The sequence below is a fragment of the Mustela lutreola genome, chromosome 6 (assembly GCF_030435805.1).
Source record: "Mustela lutreola isolate mMusLut2 chromosome 6, mMusLut2.pri, whole genome shotgun sequence".
NCBI lineage: Eukaryota > Metazoa > Chordata > Mammalia > Carnivora > Mustelidae > Mustela > Mustela lutreola.
In genome coordinates, this window is record NC_081295.1 from 88,645,495 (window position 1) to 88,660,788 (window position 15,294).

The 15,294-nt window shown below is 49.6% G+C and overlaps 1 protein-coding gene across 3 annotated transcripts; it reads right to left on the minus strand.

Moving 5' to 3' along the window:
• Positions 1-2,159: 2,159 nt before the first annotated feature.
• On the minus strand, positions 2,160-15,252 carry LOC131833945 (trem-like transcript 4 protein). 3 transcript variants are annotated; one of them, XM_059177904.1, is made up of 6 exons: positions 13,250-15,252; positions 12,768-12,947; positions 11,276-11,351; positions 9,819-9,937; positions 8,067-8,176; positions 2,160-6,980 (listed from the first exon to the last, which is right to left on the minus strand). In XM_059177904.1, exons 1-6 carry the CDS (start codon positions 13,305-13,307, stop codon positions 6,756-6,758), a joined length of 768 nt encoding a protein of 255 aa, XP_059033887.1. In that variant the 5' UTR covers positions 13,308-15,252; the 3' UTR covers positions 2,160-6,755. The 3 variants fall into 3 exon arrangements, with proteins under 3 accessions (XP_059033887.1, XP_059033885.1, XP_059033886.1); XM_059177902.1 differs by having other exon boundaries at positions 12,768-13,091; XM_059177903.1 differs by lacking the exon at positions 9,819-9,937 and having other exon boundaries at positions 11,276-11,329; positions 12,768-13,091.
• Positions 15,253-15,294: the final 42 nt, after the last annotated feature.

Below are 15,294 nucleotides of genomic sequence, written 5' to 3' on the forward strand. Positions count from 1 at the left end.
GGAGCTGGGAGGCAGGGACCCAGGCACTACACCAGGCGCAAGTCATTACCTGAGGCAAAAGCAGAGGGAACCTCATCTGTCTCGTGGCTGGATCAGAATGGGTCCAAAGTCTGCCAGACTGAGGAGTATACCTCGCCTGCACTTGGGGATGACGCATGGGGATTGGGAGGCTGGGTGGCATAGAAACAGGAACTGCAGCAAGGAGTAGGCACACAGGGTTTGGCTTCTTACAGACCTGTGCTTAATGCCAACTCTGGTATTTACTAGCTATGCAGCCTTGGGCAAGTTCTTAACTCTCTGGGCTGGCTTCACTACCTGGGTATACACAGCTAGGGCACGCTAAGTGCAAAAAAAAAAAAAAAAAAAAAAAAAGGCCATGATTATTTTCCTTCTTCTTCCATATATTTCTTTCTAAAACCTTCCCTTCTTTTCCTGCCTATCTCTATCCCAGGATGCCAGTTTCCAGTTTCAAGACGACTACTTGCCTGCATCCTATTTACCCATCTGTCTATCTCCCTCCCCCGGATGACCCCCAGGAGCTGCTTTCTCACCTATCCCCTCTCCTCCAGTGTCTCAGGTGCTACTCCCGCATTCCCCCATGCATGTTTCCCTCGACGCTGTCTCACCTGTCCTGAAAACCCCTCACTTGTCTCGGCTTCCCTATCCCTGTCCCTATCCCTTTTATTTTCAAGCTTATTTTAAACTTATTTTATGTTTTACTTTTTTACTTTGTAGGAACGGCTTCGTTATTCGTGCTCTTCAACCGTTCATTTGAGTCTGATCACTAGAAGCCACGAATGGCCCCTCCCAGCCCTCCTGGCCTGGCTTTTCTGCTGCCTTTGATACCCGGACCACCCTCTACTCCTGCCCCCACCCCATGCTCCATGCTATCCCTGCTCAGTCCTGCTCTGTCCCTGGTAAGGCTGTCCCTCTGGATTCTGTCGCCCTGGCTCCTGGTCGCCTGACTTACTGGGTCTAGCCAAAGGGAGCTACTGGCAGGGGGTTGGCTGTTAGGAGGAGAAATAAGTTGGGATATTTTCTTCCCGTTTCTCCCTCCTACCTCTACCATGGTTCAGGCAGTGGCTGCTGTCCTCTGATGGGCGGTCCCTCCTCCACAGCTCCAGCTTTCTGTTGGCTCCAGTAACGTAATCATAATCGTCTCTTTTGCCCTTCCAAGTGGGGGTGTTCACAGCTCCCTGTCTTTGGATGCATCACCATCCCTTGGTCATCCCCTCATTCGTGCCCACTCCTCTGTGGGAACCCTGTTAAAACGATTGGCAATTGGACCTTTTTGTGTGTGCCCACCTGTTCCCAGAAGGGAACTTGTGCGGGAACTATCTTCCACCTGCTGGGCATTTCTTTCACTCTCACAGAGGGAGTGGGAGAACCTGGAACCCTCTTCACAGGGGCACATTCATTTATCCCGCTTATTTTCCAAGCTCCTACCGTATGCCAGGCACCACATAGGTGCTAGGAAGGTGCTATAAATAAAGGAAACACTACTTCTCTGTTCCTAGATGTGGAAGTGATGCTGATATTGTAAATTTGTACTCGCAAGATTTTAATCCAATACCCTGGGTTCAGGGAGTGAAGGGAGACTCAAATGAGTCTTCAGAGAGAGTTTGGGCATTCCTGGTCATCTCAGCCTGAAAGGCACATTTGAGCTTCTGTTCTGAGTGTGAGTTGAGAAGTCAGGATGCCCACCAGGGTGGAAATGGGGGCCCAGACTTGAACCACAGAAATCTGCCAACTAAAGATTGGTCTTGCCATGGCCAGAAGCATAATGCCCTAAAAACAAAAGAGGATTATTCGAAACTTACAGTCTAATGCAAAGAAAGAAAACAGTTCCTCCAGGGGGGGGCTGACTCCCACACCCAGCACTGAGTGGACCCCACAGGGTGGCACTATCTCCCTGTCATGCTCTGGCCTGAGCCAGGTCACGAGTCTGTCCCTCTACACCCAGAGTATGTTGGGCAATCAGGGATCAACAAGGAAATAAACCCTGAGACCAACGTGCAGCTAGGTTGGCCCTTCCTGACATTATCTGACCGTGAAACCCTTTAAAAATGTACTCTAAACTTTGAGACATCTGCAGGAGCTCTGGAGTTATCATTTGTGCCAGGGTTACAGTAGAAATCAAAAACAGTCCTAAAGACAAATTCGTCGCTGCAAAATTTAACAGTTTTCCAAAACACTCCAAGCAGAATTTTTATAATCACAATATAGAAAAACCAGATATGTTTAAAGACCCAGTGTCCAAATGACAGCAAGATAAGACAACACTTAGTAACACACACTAACGCTTAGAAGACATACACCAATGATGTCAACAGTTATTTGGTAAATACTTCTTAGGCAGTTGAAGCGTCACACCTGCAAAGCCATAGGTAATTTCTCCCCAGGATCACCTGTTTCACTTACGTAGCACAGGGATTCAAAGGGAGATTTTCCTATTATAATAACTATATGAAATGTGTTCAGCATTTTAGAAATCTTTCAAAAAACTATATTCAATTAACTTTTATGTGAAAAATACATAAAAATGCACTCTAAAAGGTAAAAGTTATCCACAGTTCTACAACTCAAAATATATGAACGTTTACTGAGTGCTTACTATGTGCTAGGCATTTTTCTAAACTCCTTACGTGTGTTTTGTCATTATGTGTGAGGTAGGCAATAATTTTGTTCCAGGGTATAAGTTAGATTTAGATCTAAACAATGTGGCTCAAGAGCCAGTCCTCCTAATCTTACTGAATGGATTTTTCCTCCATTGCTCTCATTCCCCAGAGAACATCACTATTGATATTTTGGTGTTTGTCCATCTAGCCTTTTTGCTATGGCTACACACAGAGACAAAAACATAAAGGAGCTCATGCTAGACATATTATTCATGGCTTGTGTTTTTCATTTAATATATCTAGAATGTCTTTCCATTTCAACAGGTATCTACATAATATTCCTTGGTGTGAATTGGATATTAAAAGAGTTTCTAAGAGTTAATTCTTGTAACTTGTGATAAGCATAACTTACTTTTCCTCACTGTAAAATGTTTGAAGAAAATACATTATTAGCATGGATTATTTTCACGTGACACTAATGTCTCTTAAAACACTAATGTTTGTGGAACCCTGGGAAGCGAATCCAGATACTTCACTACCTTCAGAAAGCTTCAGCTTGCAATCCCCTTCTTCTGCACTCGGAGTCACGTAGCAGAACCTGCTGTCACTCACCCTCCCACCCCACATCACCAAACCATCCCCATAAACTCAAATATCTCAGCCTAGAAGATAAGACCTAAAACAGCAGGGCCCAGAGAGATATGGAGTAGCCATACTTCTCCCCAGCTCAGACCCAGCTTTTTTACTTCTGAGTGTGTTTGGATGAGGAAACATGACTCCTTCGGTGAAGACATTAATGACTACCAGTGGGTGGGCAAACAGAGAGACCCCGGAAGAATTGGGTCAAGGAGAGACTCCCTGGGGTGAGGGAAGAGGTGAGTAAGATGGTAGATGCCCGCTATTGACAGCAAGATAAATGTTGACTCCTATGTTTCCTTCAAGGACAGAGTAAAGTTTCATATTATTTTGATGACTTTTTGTTGGTGTCAGCCTGGGTGTCCTTGACAGCCTGGGTGTTCCTTGAAAGACAGGACCTTCACCAAGTCCCCCTTGAGTTTTGTTATGCATATGACCACCACAGTAGGAGGGAAAAAAGGACTTGTTAGTTTATTTTTTAGGTTTGGGGGGGGTGGGGTTGTTGTTCGTTTGTTTTTTACTTAGGTCTTTTTGTAAAGGTTTTTTTTTTTTAAAGATTTTATTTATTTATTTGAGAGAGAGATTGTGAGAGAGAACATGAGCGAGGAGAAGGTCAGAGGGAGAAGCAGACTTCCCATGGAGCCGGGAGCCTGACGTGGGACTCGATCCCGGGACTCCAGGAGCACGACCTGGGGCGCCTGGGTGGCTCAGTTGGTTGGACGACTACTTAGGTCTTTTTCTAACTTCAGTACCTACTCTCAGGGGTCAAGAAGTTAATCTTTTTTTTTTCTTTTGGTTGAACAATTTTTTTGTTGTTGGACACTTTTAAAATTATCTTATTTTTTTATTATGTTATGTTAGTCACCATACAGTACGTCATTAGTTTTTGATATTGTGTTCTGTGACTCCTTGTTTGCATTTAACACCCAGTGCTCCATGCAATAGGTGCCCTCCTTAATACCTGTCACCAGGCTCACTCATCCTCCACCTCAAAACCCTAAGTTTGATTCCCAGCGTCCATACTCTCTCATGGTTCATCCCCCCTCTAATTTCACCCCCCCCCCATTTTCCCCTTCCTTCTCCTAATGTCCTCCATGCTATTCCTTATATTCCACAAATAAGTGAAACCATATGATAATTGTATTTCTATTTGACTTCAGTGAAAAAAAAGGACTTGTTTTGAGAACTCCAGTAAGGATTCCCAGGAGAAAGAAGCTCTGGCAGCAGAAGAGGCAGTAGCAGTTAGGAAAGACAAGACAAGCCAGATTCTTGACCCTTGGGAAGCTGAGTTGGGATTAGAATTTACATTAAGAACTTTTATTTCACCATGCCATCTGGGTGACAAATGAGAGAAAGGAGAAAACACAGATGATTGCATAAAAGGTTTTATGGGCCAGGCCTGGAGGGGGCAAACAGTAACTTCCAGAGCCCAGTCACTTGGCCACCTTTAACTGCAAGAAAGGCTGGACTGTAATCATCTAGCTATGTTCTCAGGAGGAAATAATTTGGGGAGCAACTACTGAACACTTGACTTTCAAGAGTCAAGACTTTGGGAAAAAGTTAACCTGCCTGCACCTCAATTTCCCCTATCTTTAAAATGATAGGAGAGTACCTTCCTTCCAGGATGTTTGAGCCATTAATGTATGTAAAGGAATGTGGCCCATAAGAAGCACTCCATAGTTGTTGGCTTACTAGCCTTAATCATTGTGTCCCCAGGCCTGAGCAGTGGCTGGCAGTCAGCAGATCCCTACAAGTACCGTGTAATGACTATAACTCCAGGTTCTCTAGTCTGAGTAAATCCTTTGGGTTTGAACAGCTCATGAGGAACCTGACCCCTGGGATGGCTCATAGTGCTGCAGCCAGGAAGCCTGAGTTGAAAAGACCATGGTGAATACGGGCTCCCTCAGTGGGAGTGTAGACTAAAATATAGACCAAGAGGCAGTATTAGGAGCCTAGAACCATTGAGGACCAGAGGTCAAAAAAGTCCACAGGTCAGTGCCAATGACCTTCTCAGAACAAGGCCAGGTAGGGTGGGAGGTCAGGGTGCAGTAGTTGCCCATTCTCTAGGAGTCAGATATAGGGAGTTGGAAGGGCAGAGCAGAGACCTGGAGGGCTAAAGTGATGCTCAGAGCATCCTGCTCTCCACCTCCTTCAACTTGGGGTTGTTCCTGAGTGTCCTCATGCAACCACAGACTGCGGATAGAACCACATCCTCGGCACAGGGAGCCTGGGATGTCCCAAGTGACAAGTGCTTAGCTTGCCTTCCTCCCTGAGGAAGACCTTTCCCTTGCACCCAGCCTGCCAAACCTCAGACTGCCCCCCACTCTTCACCTCTCCAACCCCTCTACCTTTCTGGCCGTAAAGCAGCCCGACCCTCAGGTCCCATCCTGTAGACAGGCTGACCTTTCACTGTAATTGAGGGCAAGCTGAAAGACAAAAAAACATTGACAAACAAGCTGCTTGAGCAAGAGGTGGTAAATTCCCTGTCCTTGGAGAGATTGAGGTAGACACTGCATGACTCACTGGGATTTTGCAGTTGGACTCACTGGCAGTTAGATTCGATGATCTTTAAATGTTATCCTTGAGAAGTGATGTATCAGCAGTCAAGCAATCTTTTCCATGACGTGGTAGGACCCCACCCTCTGCCCCCATGGCCTGGAGTTCCCACAGTTCAGAGTCACCCCTTGGGAGTGCCTAATAAAGAAGGGAGCTCTCTTCCCATAATAGCCCTGTGCAAGGGCACTAGGGCAAAACAGGAGGTAACCCTCAGCCTGCTGTCCTTGATGTGCAGCTTTGTAGAATACATGATAGCTTCTGTGGAAGGCAGAGGAACCCAGATCAGTTCTGGTGGAGCTGCAGGGGCCACCACAGGGAAGGAAATTCCCACGCCCCACCTTGAATGGCAAGGCCAAGGGTTAAGGAAGACCGCTGAGCAGCAGGCACTGCCCGTCCTGTCAGGGTTATTTGTGAGAATCAAAATCGGAAGGTCAGGAAGGAGAGGAGGAGATGGGATAGAGAGATAGAACTTAGTGGCCCTCGGAAAGAGCTGGGCAGGGGCTGTCCTGAGAAGGTCACCAAAGAGGAACTTGCACAGCATGTCAGGATTTCATAGGCCCTGGTCAGGAAGGAAGTGAGGGTCACAGAGTGTGGAGAAGATTGGGTAACTTGGAGCACTGGTGTCCAGATCCTATTTAACTGGACTCTACTTCAGTATCCTTCCTCCCAGACCCTGGGGAAGGGAGCAGGCAGGTGTCTAGAAACCCCTTCTATAGGCCCCAGAGCCTTTCCATCACAGCCTTCACACTCAAAGCTTCTCCCCTTTGAATGATAATGACTTTCCTTTCCTCCTTCTTCCTCATTGCCCTTGTAGGAAGCGATGATCTTTTGCTGGTTCGGGACCATCTTTGCCATGCTGAAGTCCTCCCCCCACCCATCACTGGTAGAGCAGCCCTATGCCTCACAAGTACTTGCTAAGTGCTCACTGCTCAGTGAAGTCTATCCTTAGCTCTTGAGCTCCCTATCTGGGGCAGTTGACTTGGTGGGCTGGGGTCTGGTTCCAGGGATGCAGGCATATTCTACAGTCAGAAGGGGATCAGGCATGGGTTTCAGTTTGGGCTGAGTGTTGACGTAGATGGAGTCCTCAGGGCCAAATTGATTCAGGTGGATAAGTGAGGCATAGCAGATGGCCCCAGTGTCCTCATCAGAGCCCTTCTGTTGATCCGAGCCCTAGGAATCAAAGGAGACAGACCTTCAATATACAGATCATAGCTGGGAGTGGTCCGTGGCCCCAGGGCTGCCCTGAGCTGGGTGGAGGACAGAGACAGTGATAAGGTGTGGAACAGAGTATAAACCCTGCAGAGCCTCTGGGAATGGCTAAAGGCAGCAAAGTCACCATCACTAAAGATGTTTAAGAATAGGCTAAGGAAGGGGTGCCTGGGTGGCTCAGTGGGTTAAAGCCTCTGCGTTCGGCTCAGGTCCTCATCTCAGGGTCTTGGGATTGAGCCCCGCATCGGGTTCTCTGCTTGGCGGGGAGCCTGCTTCCTCCTCTCTCTGCCTGTGTCTCTGCCTACTTGTAATCTCTGTCTGTCAAATAAATAAATAAAATCTTTGAAAAAAAAAATGGGCTAAAGAAGACAACATAGGGTGTGACCCGTAGACCAACAGCACTGGCATCACCTAGCAGCTTGATAAAATCTCAGGCTCCACCTAAGCTCTAGGAAGGCAGTCTCTGGGGGTGGTGTCCAGGAAATTCTGTTTGCACAAGTTCTCCAGGAGTTTTTTATCCACACATGTTTGAAGAACACTGAGCTAGAAGAGCAATTGGTAGGGATGTCATTTGTAGAGTTGATCCCAGCATTACAGAGGGTTGTACCAGATGACTTTAAATCCTCCCAATCCTGCAATTCTGTGATTTCAAGAGTTTTAGATCTTTAGACAAGACAGACCCAACAGCAATAGCCCGGTCCCCAGTTCCTAAGGAGAGAGCACCTAGGGAGCTGTGATTTTACCATGTGACCTGCACCCCCCTAGCTGACTGGACTGGTGGCAGCCACGCCATGAGAGGGACCCCCTATTAACAGTTGACTCCTGTGGGGGTGAAGATCAAAAGCTGGGGAGTCAACTTCTCTTTCTCTCTAAGTGGTCTGAATTGGGAAGGATGCGGTCAAGGGTGCATGTAGATGAGGCAACAGGAGTGTGAGGAGTCACGAGTGAGCCCCAGTGCAGAGTGAACAGAAATTACAAGTAAATACAACCTGGGAAGCTGGAAAACAACAACCACCACCAAACAAAAAACACTGACAAAAAAGATACCCAGGAAAGCTGAGATCGCCTCTGCCTTGGTGAGAGGTCCTTCCTATGCTCAGTGCCCGGTTCCTTCTGGACTGCGATGTTGTTATATATGTGGTGGGATTTGTCCTCACCTGTGAAGGAAAGAGTCCAGTTTGGGGCAGGGATCTCTCCACAGGTCCCATTCCTCTGGGAATGCAGGGGTGCCAGAGGTCCCCACTGGGCTGAAGGTCCAGGGCTGGGTCTGGAAACCCCACTCTGCCCCAGGGGAGCTCACTAATGGCCAGCACACAGCATCCAGGGGTTAGACCTTGGTGCCAAGGGGCAAATCAGACTGGCCGCATGCAGCAAATCTGGATAAAACTGGTAAAGTTGAATCAATCTCAGTCACTGAAAGTTCCAAATTTTAAAATCCAATTAAGTATAATCTATTTTCTGGTGAAGTTATCTATAATGCCTTTCAAAATTTTGAACCAAGAACCGCAATGAGAAACATTTTATCTTATTTCTACATAAATAAACACACAGACTCATACACACACTCTCTCTCCTAAAATAAAAGTCCAATGAAAAAATATTTATCCTTCCAATGTGATATTTTGCTTTTCTATTTGAGTTTATGAAAATAGTATTGTGACCCACTAAGTTTACTTTACATAATTTGAAAAATACGTATATAAAATTTTACAACCCATTATTACATTAGGATTTTGATAGCTCGGAAAATTAAAGTCACTAAGGTTCAACATAGCGCTGGCCCACTTCCACATTTCAAAAAAGTTGTCACCACACACATCACTGGATTATATGGTTAATAAATATGCAATATGTGCTAAACAAACCAAACAACAAAAAAGAAGGCTGGAATCATCAAAAGGCACTAATCTGATAAGCCTTGCACAAAATGCTGGTGATTTTACATGTGATTAATGCTAAAAAAAAAACCTTGCAATTTGAACATTAAAAAATCCTTTAATGGGGCGCCTGGGTGGCTCAGTGGGTTAAAGCCTCTGCCTTCAGCTCAGGTCATGATCCCAGGGTCCTGGAATCAAGCCCGGCATCGGGCTCTCTGCTCAGAGGGGAGCCTGCTTCCCCCTCTCTCTGTCTCTGGCTGCCTCTCTGCCCACTTGTGCTCTCTGTCTGTCAAATAAATAAATAAAATCTTTTTTAAAAAATCCTTTAATGCTTTTAGGAAGACAAAATTTTAAAACAATAGTGACAATTAAAAAAAATACTCTTGTGGTGCCTCGGTAGCTCAGTCAGTTAAGCATTTGCTTTTGGCTCAGATGGTGATCCCGGGGTCCTGGGATTGAGACCCGCATTAGACTCCCTGCTCAGCAGGGAGCCTGCTTCCCCCTCTGCCTGCTGCTCCCCCTGTTTGTGTACTCGCTCTCACTATCTCTCTCTCTGTCAAATAAATAAATAAAATCTTAAAACACATATAAACACATAATAAAAAAGTTTTCCAGATAAATTTGTTTAAAAATCCTTATCTATAAGAAAAGGGCAAAATATACACTCCCCAATAGATTCTAGAATACCCAGTTTTTGGTGAATAAGGCTTGGAAGGGGCTGACCTTGAGCCTCTGAGGAGAATGACCCCACCTGCTGCTCTGACAAAGCAAGAGAACACAGCGATCCTGACCACTCACCACACAAGCCTCAGTTTCCCTGTTGGTAAAATGGGCATGAGAAACCCAGTCTTCAGGCTCGTGGGCATGGGAACATCATGGCTAAGCCCTCAGTGGTCTACTTGGAGCCAGCACTGGAGTTTACCTTTTGCGGCGCTTCTGCGGGCTTTCCTGAAGTACAGGATCATAAGGAGGATGAGCACCAGCACCAGCAGGACACCCAACGTAGAGCTGGGAACGATGAGCTGCCAGTTGCCCTGAGGGCTTTGGAATGATGAATGACCAGCCAGGTGAGGCAAATGGGAGCCAGTCTTCTGCCCAGAAGGCATCCCTCTGCCCACCTGGGTGATCGCGACTGACCCTCCTGTTGAGCTGGCCATGGTCAAGGGCTCTTCCCCATAAGCCATGCATATCCAGCCATGTCCAGCCATGTCCAGCCACGTCTGGCCATGTCTGGCCACATCTGGGCTTGTTTCTTCCTCTGTGAAACGGGAATGCTTTCCTCCTTTTCCCTTTTCTGGCTGCTGTCCCCTAACTTGAACCTTGTTGCAGGGTCTGTACTCACCCCTCCCACATCCTGCTCTTAACTATTCTTGGTCCCTGTTCCTCACCCCTGCCCATGAGATGGGCTCAGCTGGTGCCCTGTGACCAACAGCGCTGTCACATAATAAATGCTTTTGAACAAGACCTGTCTTAGGTCAAAGGCAGAACACTAAGGTAGGCTTCCTTACACTGCAGCAGGCTCCCAGGGAAGGTGTCTGGGGTGACAAGGGTTGAAGCCCTAAGCCTGGGTGGCAGCTGCTGTAAGGACCCCCCTATGCTCCATGACCAGCACCATGTGGCTTCTGGGTATAGCGCCTTGAAGCAAGGAACCAGGGGTTTGTGAGAACCCTGGGCTCCCATCGAAGTGAGGGTGGGTGGGCAGAAGGCAGGGCAGGGTGGAGACCGGAAGAAAAACAGCTGTCAGGTCACTCCCGGGGGCTGGGGCCTAGAAACCATCAGGCAGGATGACAGAGGAAATCAGGCCATGGACTGTAGTAACTACAAAGTGCACCCTTTCCCGGGACCCTGGCAGCTTTGGGATAGAGATAGGCTGGAAGAGGGGAGAGGAAAATGAGGCAGCCCTGGTCACATGGCTGGCATTGAGTCAGACCCAATTCTACCTCATCTTCACAGCCCTCTGTACAGCGGTGGTTGCCAACTGGCGGTGCTTGTGTCTCCCAAGGCAAGCTTGGCAATACACGCTTGGATTTTGTTGTCGCAACTGGGCGATCCAGGGGGAGATTGGCACTGCTGCTACTAATGGGTAGGGGTCAGGGATGTTGCCAAATAGCCTATGGTGCACAGGACACCCCTCACACCAAATGTCAACATGCCAAAGGCAAGCAGGCACCTGCTATAACGTGAGGATGTCATTGGCCCCATTCTGCAGATGAGAAAACTGAGGTTTAAAGAGGTAAAGCAACCTGGTGCAAATGGTGTGACTCCCATTTCATCCCTTGAGAGCCAGATAGCGGTGGGGATGTGGCAGCTGGAGGGAATTTGCCACAGCTGGCCATGGGTAGGAGGACGTGGAGGGCAGGGAAGATGGGGACAGAGTACCTGTCAGTGACAGGGCTGGTGGCAGAAGTCCAGGCTGTGGTCCCACTGGTGCTCCTGGCAGTAGGCAGAATTGAAGCTGTAAGAGATGACAATGAGGGGAGCACTCCCATGTGTTTGCCCCACTTTTCAGGCTCCCCATCGTTAGTCCTTGGCCCTGGAAAAGAGGAGCCCATACAGGGCCCTGGGCCAGGTGAGGACTCTGAGAAGCACCATGCCTCATGCCCTGCACCAGGCCCTCTATACGGGAGTTACTCTGTGTGGGATTTCCCTCTCAGTCAAGTGCTCCAGTGTGAGAGGCTTTAGGTTAGGATCACACTGTCACTAGTATATTGGATATACTACAGTCTCTTCTGTTTTCATTGTTCTTGACCATGTTACGCACTCTCAATCGAAAATGCGTCCCTCCCACCCCCCACCCCACTTCTGTCTCTTCTGGATCAATTCCTGCTCACTCATAAGGCCCAAGTGGTATCACCTCCTTTGGGGAATCCTCTAGGAGAATCCATACCACTGCTTTCTCCAGCAACCTGGTCCCTCCCTTCACTGGGCCACCATCCAACATGCTTCCATTACACCACCTACCACCCACCAACTTAACCCTTCACTTCTGTGTCGGCCTTGGGTGCAGGGATCAGCAGGGGATGCTGTGGGCTCCTCCAGCACAGGATAGAGTCTCAAGGTGTTTGATTTCCCTTCCAGGGTGCAGCCCCTGCCGTACATGGAGTGGACAGTGAGCCATGGCTTGGGTGGTTGGTGATTGACCAAGCAACTGACCAGGGTCCTCTGGGTGCCCAGCTCACCAGATGGCTGAGCAGGCTTGGCAGCTGGTCTGGGAAGATGCCATTCAAGCCCTGGCCATCCCAGGGAAACACAGCGGGGGCTTTGTAAGTCTGAGATTTTTCAGGATAAACACCAGGGCCTCAGTCAAGACTATCGCCCAGCTTCCCACCTGAGCCTTAAGGAGTCTTAAGGACCTGACCCTAAGGAGCATGTCCAGGGTGAGGACACAGGCTCTCTGAGCCCTTGGCCACCACACCTCCCTGTCTCATCTCCAGAGTCCCGTGTCTGCCTCTCTAGTTGGCTCCTGTCTGTCCACATTTCTTAATCCACTCAGCCACCTGCAACTCAAGCACTACCCTTTGAGAGAAAGCTGGGGTTAGGGCCAAGAGTCGGGATGCCCAGGGATGGCCGAATCAGCCAGTCTTGCTCAAACCTGAGAAGGCTTTACAGTCATTACAAACCAGTGGAGGAGTCTTGTTCTTAACAACAAAAATGTTCAGAGAAATGCATGTGATGGGAAAGGAAGAACCACGGGAGCCAGCAGGTCTGAGTTCTGGTGCCTGATCTGCCCTTCACCAGAGGTGACTCTGGGCAAGGGGCACTTATTTTGGGCTGTGAGAGCACTGAGACAACTATTTTGGAGTCCTTTCTAGCTCTAACATCTTGTGACTCAGGATGATTGAGAACCACACAAAGAAGGGAAAGGACTCACCCCGAGATACCACCAGATGGATGTTTCTGTGAAAAAATTTCCTGGAGGATTTGTAGATTCCACATGAATAAGATCCAGAGTCTTCTACCCTGAGCTTGGTCATGGTGACGATGAAGTAGCCCCGTCCGACTTTATCCTCAATGGAGTTTTGAGGCTTCCCCCAGAGTTGGGGTGAGGTAGCTAACAGGGTACAGGTACGTGATAAGTCCCACTTGCACCAGAATTTCACGGCTTCTGAGCCTTTCTGGGGCGGGTACAGGCACTTCACAGAGAAGGAGTCCCCTTCCAGGAGATGCAGCATCTCTGGCTTCTGTCCCCATGAGCCTGAAAGTACACTCTCACGTCAGGGAGCCACCCCTCAGACACGGTGGGGCTGGCAGGTGGGTGCCCCGGCCGTCCCTCTGCATGGCCCCTCTCATGGCCACCTCACCTGGCCATCTCCCTCCTCCTGCCCCTTTCCCTCCCTCAGCCCCCCTCATCACCTGAGGCCAGGAGCACCAGCAGGACAGGCGGCAGCAGGCATGTGGCCTCCCAGGCCATGGGCCCTCTTCTTGAGCTGGGGTGGGAGCAGGGAAGCCCTGAGGAGAGGGAGCCGGAGCTGGGGCGCAGAGGTGGGGATTTGGCCTAGCCACTCTCACTTGTCCAGGAAGAAGAGCTGAGGGAGTCCAAGTCCTCCAGGGGGCAGCGGGAGGCCTGGGAGTAGGAGAGGTCTTGACCTGTAAGCAGGAGCCTCGTGCTGCAGGTGCGACATGTGTGCCGGCTCCAGTCTCAGAGCTGAGGCTCCAGGGGATTCTGAAGCTTCTGTCAGCTGACTCTTGCCCAGCCTCTTCCTCCTTGCTGCACTGGGGTTAGAATGTAGAAAGCTGTGAAAGTCCAGGAAGAAACTGTTGAAACCAGAACCTATTTCTCCTTTCTGCTTTCCCCTCTAACCTACCACTTCCTCCCGTTCCCAAGTCCTCCCTGCAAGTAAAAAGGTCCAGCTGCATGTGAGTGACAGAGTTAGGGGACCTTTGGAGGTGCCCAGTGGTCCGAGACTTCCTGCCCAGGCCTGTCTGGGAGCTGGGGAACTCTGTGGGGATTGGAGGGACCGAGGAGAAAGGAGAGGGAGAGTCATTTCTGGAAATGGAGGTACAGGGAATGCCCCTGGTAGGGGTGGGAGAGAGTGAAGCTGGGGACATAATCGGTGGGGGGAGATGGATGCAGGAGGATGGGACCTGGGGGGGTTCCTCCTCCAGGTCACCCCAGTTCCCCAGTTCCCAGCCTGCCATAATCACTCCATAAGCATTTGTCAAAGGACCACAGTCATCAAGCACATTTTAAGGAATAATTGTCATTAGAAGAGCTACTATAATCACAGGTTCTTTACAACCCAGAAAGAAGAAAACCCCGTGAAAATGCAACGTGGCAGGTCAGGCATGTGGTGTGCAGACTCTGAGGTGGAGATGAGCACAGCAGGCCTAAGGTGCCCAGGGAACAAGCCGGGACTAGGAGGACAGGAAGCAGAACAGGACAACAGGAAGCTCAGGGTGTGAGGACTTCCGAGGACAGGAGGCTCTCCAGGATGGCAAGGGAATGATGGAGCTTCAGGCCCTGCAGCGGCCCTTTGGGAGTGGGCGGTGGCACGTGGCCACCTTCAGGCCTCTCCGGGAAGGGCCTGGCTCTGTGCAGCTGCAGCAGCCCCCAAAGGGACTCTCACTACTCCCAGCAGTGGGGTAAGAAGTACATCAGCCTGAAGGAGAAGCATCCCCGACTCAGCACCATGCAGCCATATGGGAGAACTGTAACCCTGAGGCTTGCTTGCTGGCGTCCCTGTGGGGGCATGTGTGCCCCATGGTGATGGACTCACCTGCCATGCTCTGCAGAGGAAAACCCCCTCAGTGCTGGTTTGTTTGTTTGTTTGTTTGTTTTTTTAAATGTGTCCTTGCCCTTGGTCACGACAGGAAGCCCTTCACAGGTGTGTCCCATCATCACAGCCCACTGTTCAGGAAGCTTCACTGCCTTACCCACTAAAGGCAGCGGCAGCCCTGGCCCATTCAATACTCGCAGGTGTCCCGCCCTTCCCTGCCCTCTGTCTGTCCGGGCTCTGGGGCCTCCTGCAGCTCCAAGGCGAGGAGGAGGAGCAGGAAGGAGAAAATGAAGTGCTGGGGCTTTGAGGACAATGTCCCAGAGCACTGGAGGTCCAAAGAAGCCCCTCAGGGCCCACCGAAGGTGGAGAGCAGGGGCAGGGCATCTAGAGCACTTTCTAAGTGCCCTGAGTTCTTACTGTGGGGTTCATGTGGGAGCAGGATCTGTGGGTGGGCATGTGGCGCAGGCCCCCCCACGGAGGCTCCCCCCACTCCCTCCGTTCCAGGAGCCTCTCATCCTGGGCAAAAACGGATGGCAGGTCTCCTCACAGCTTCCCTGCCTAGCATCAGGGCACAGCCAAATGCCTCTGCCTGGGTCCAGCGCCCACAATGTGAGGCCTGACATGTGCCCATGTGCCCCTCTGCCCTCCCTTGCCCCTTCCAGTTGAGCACAAAACAGAGAA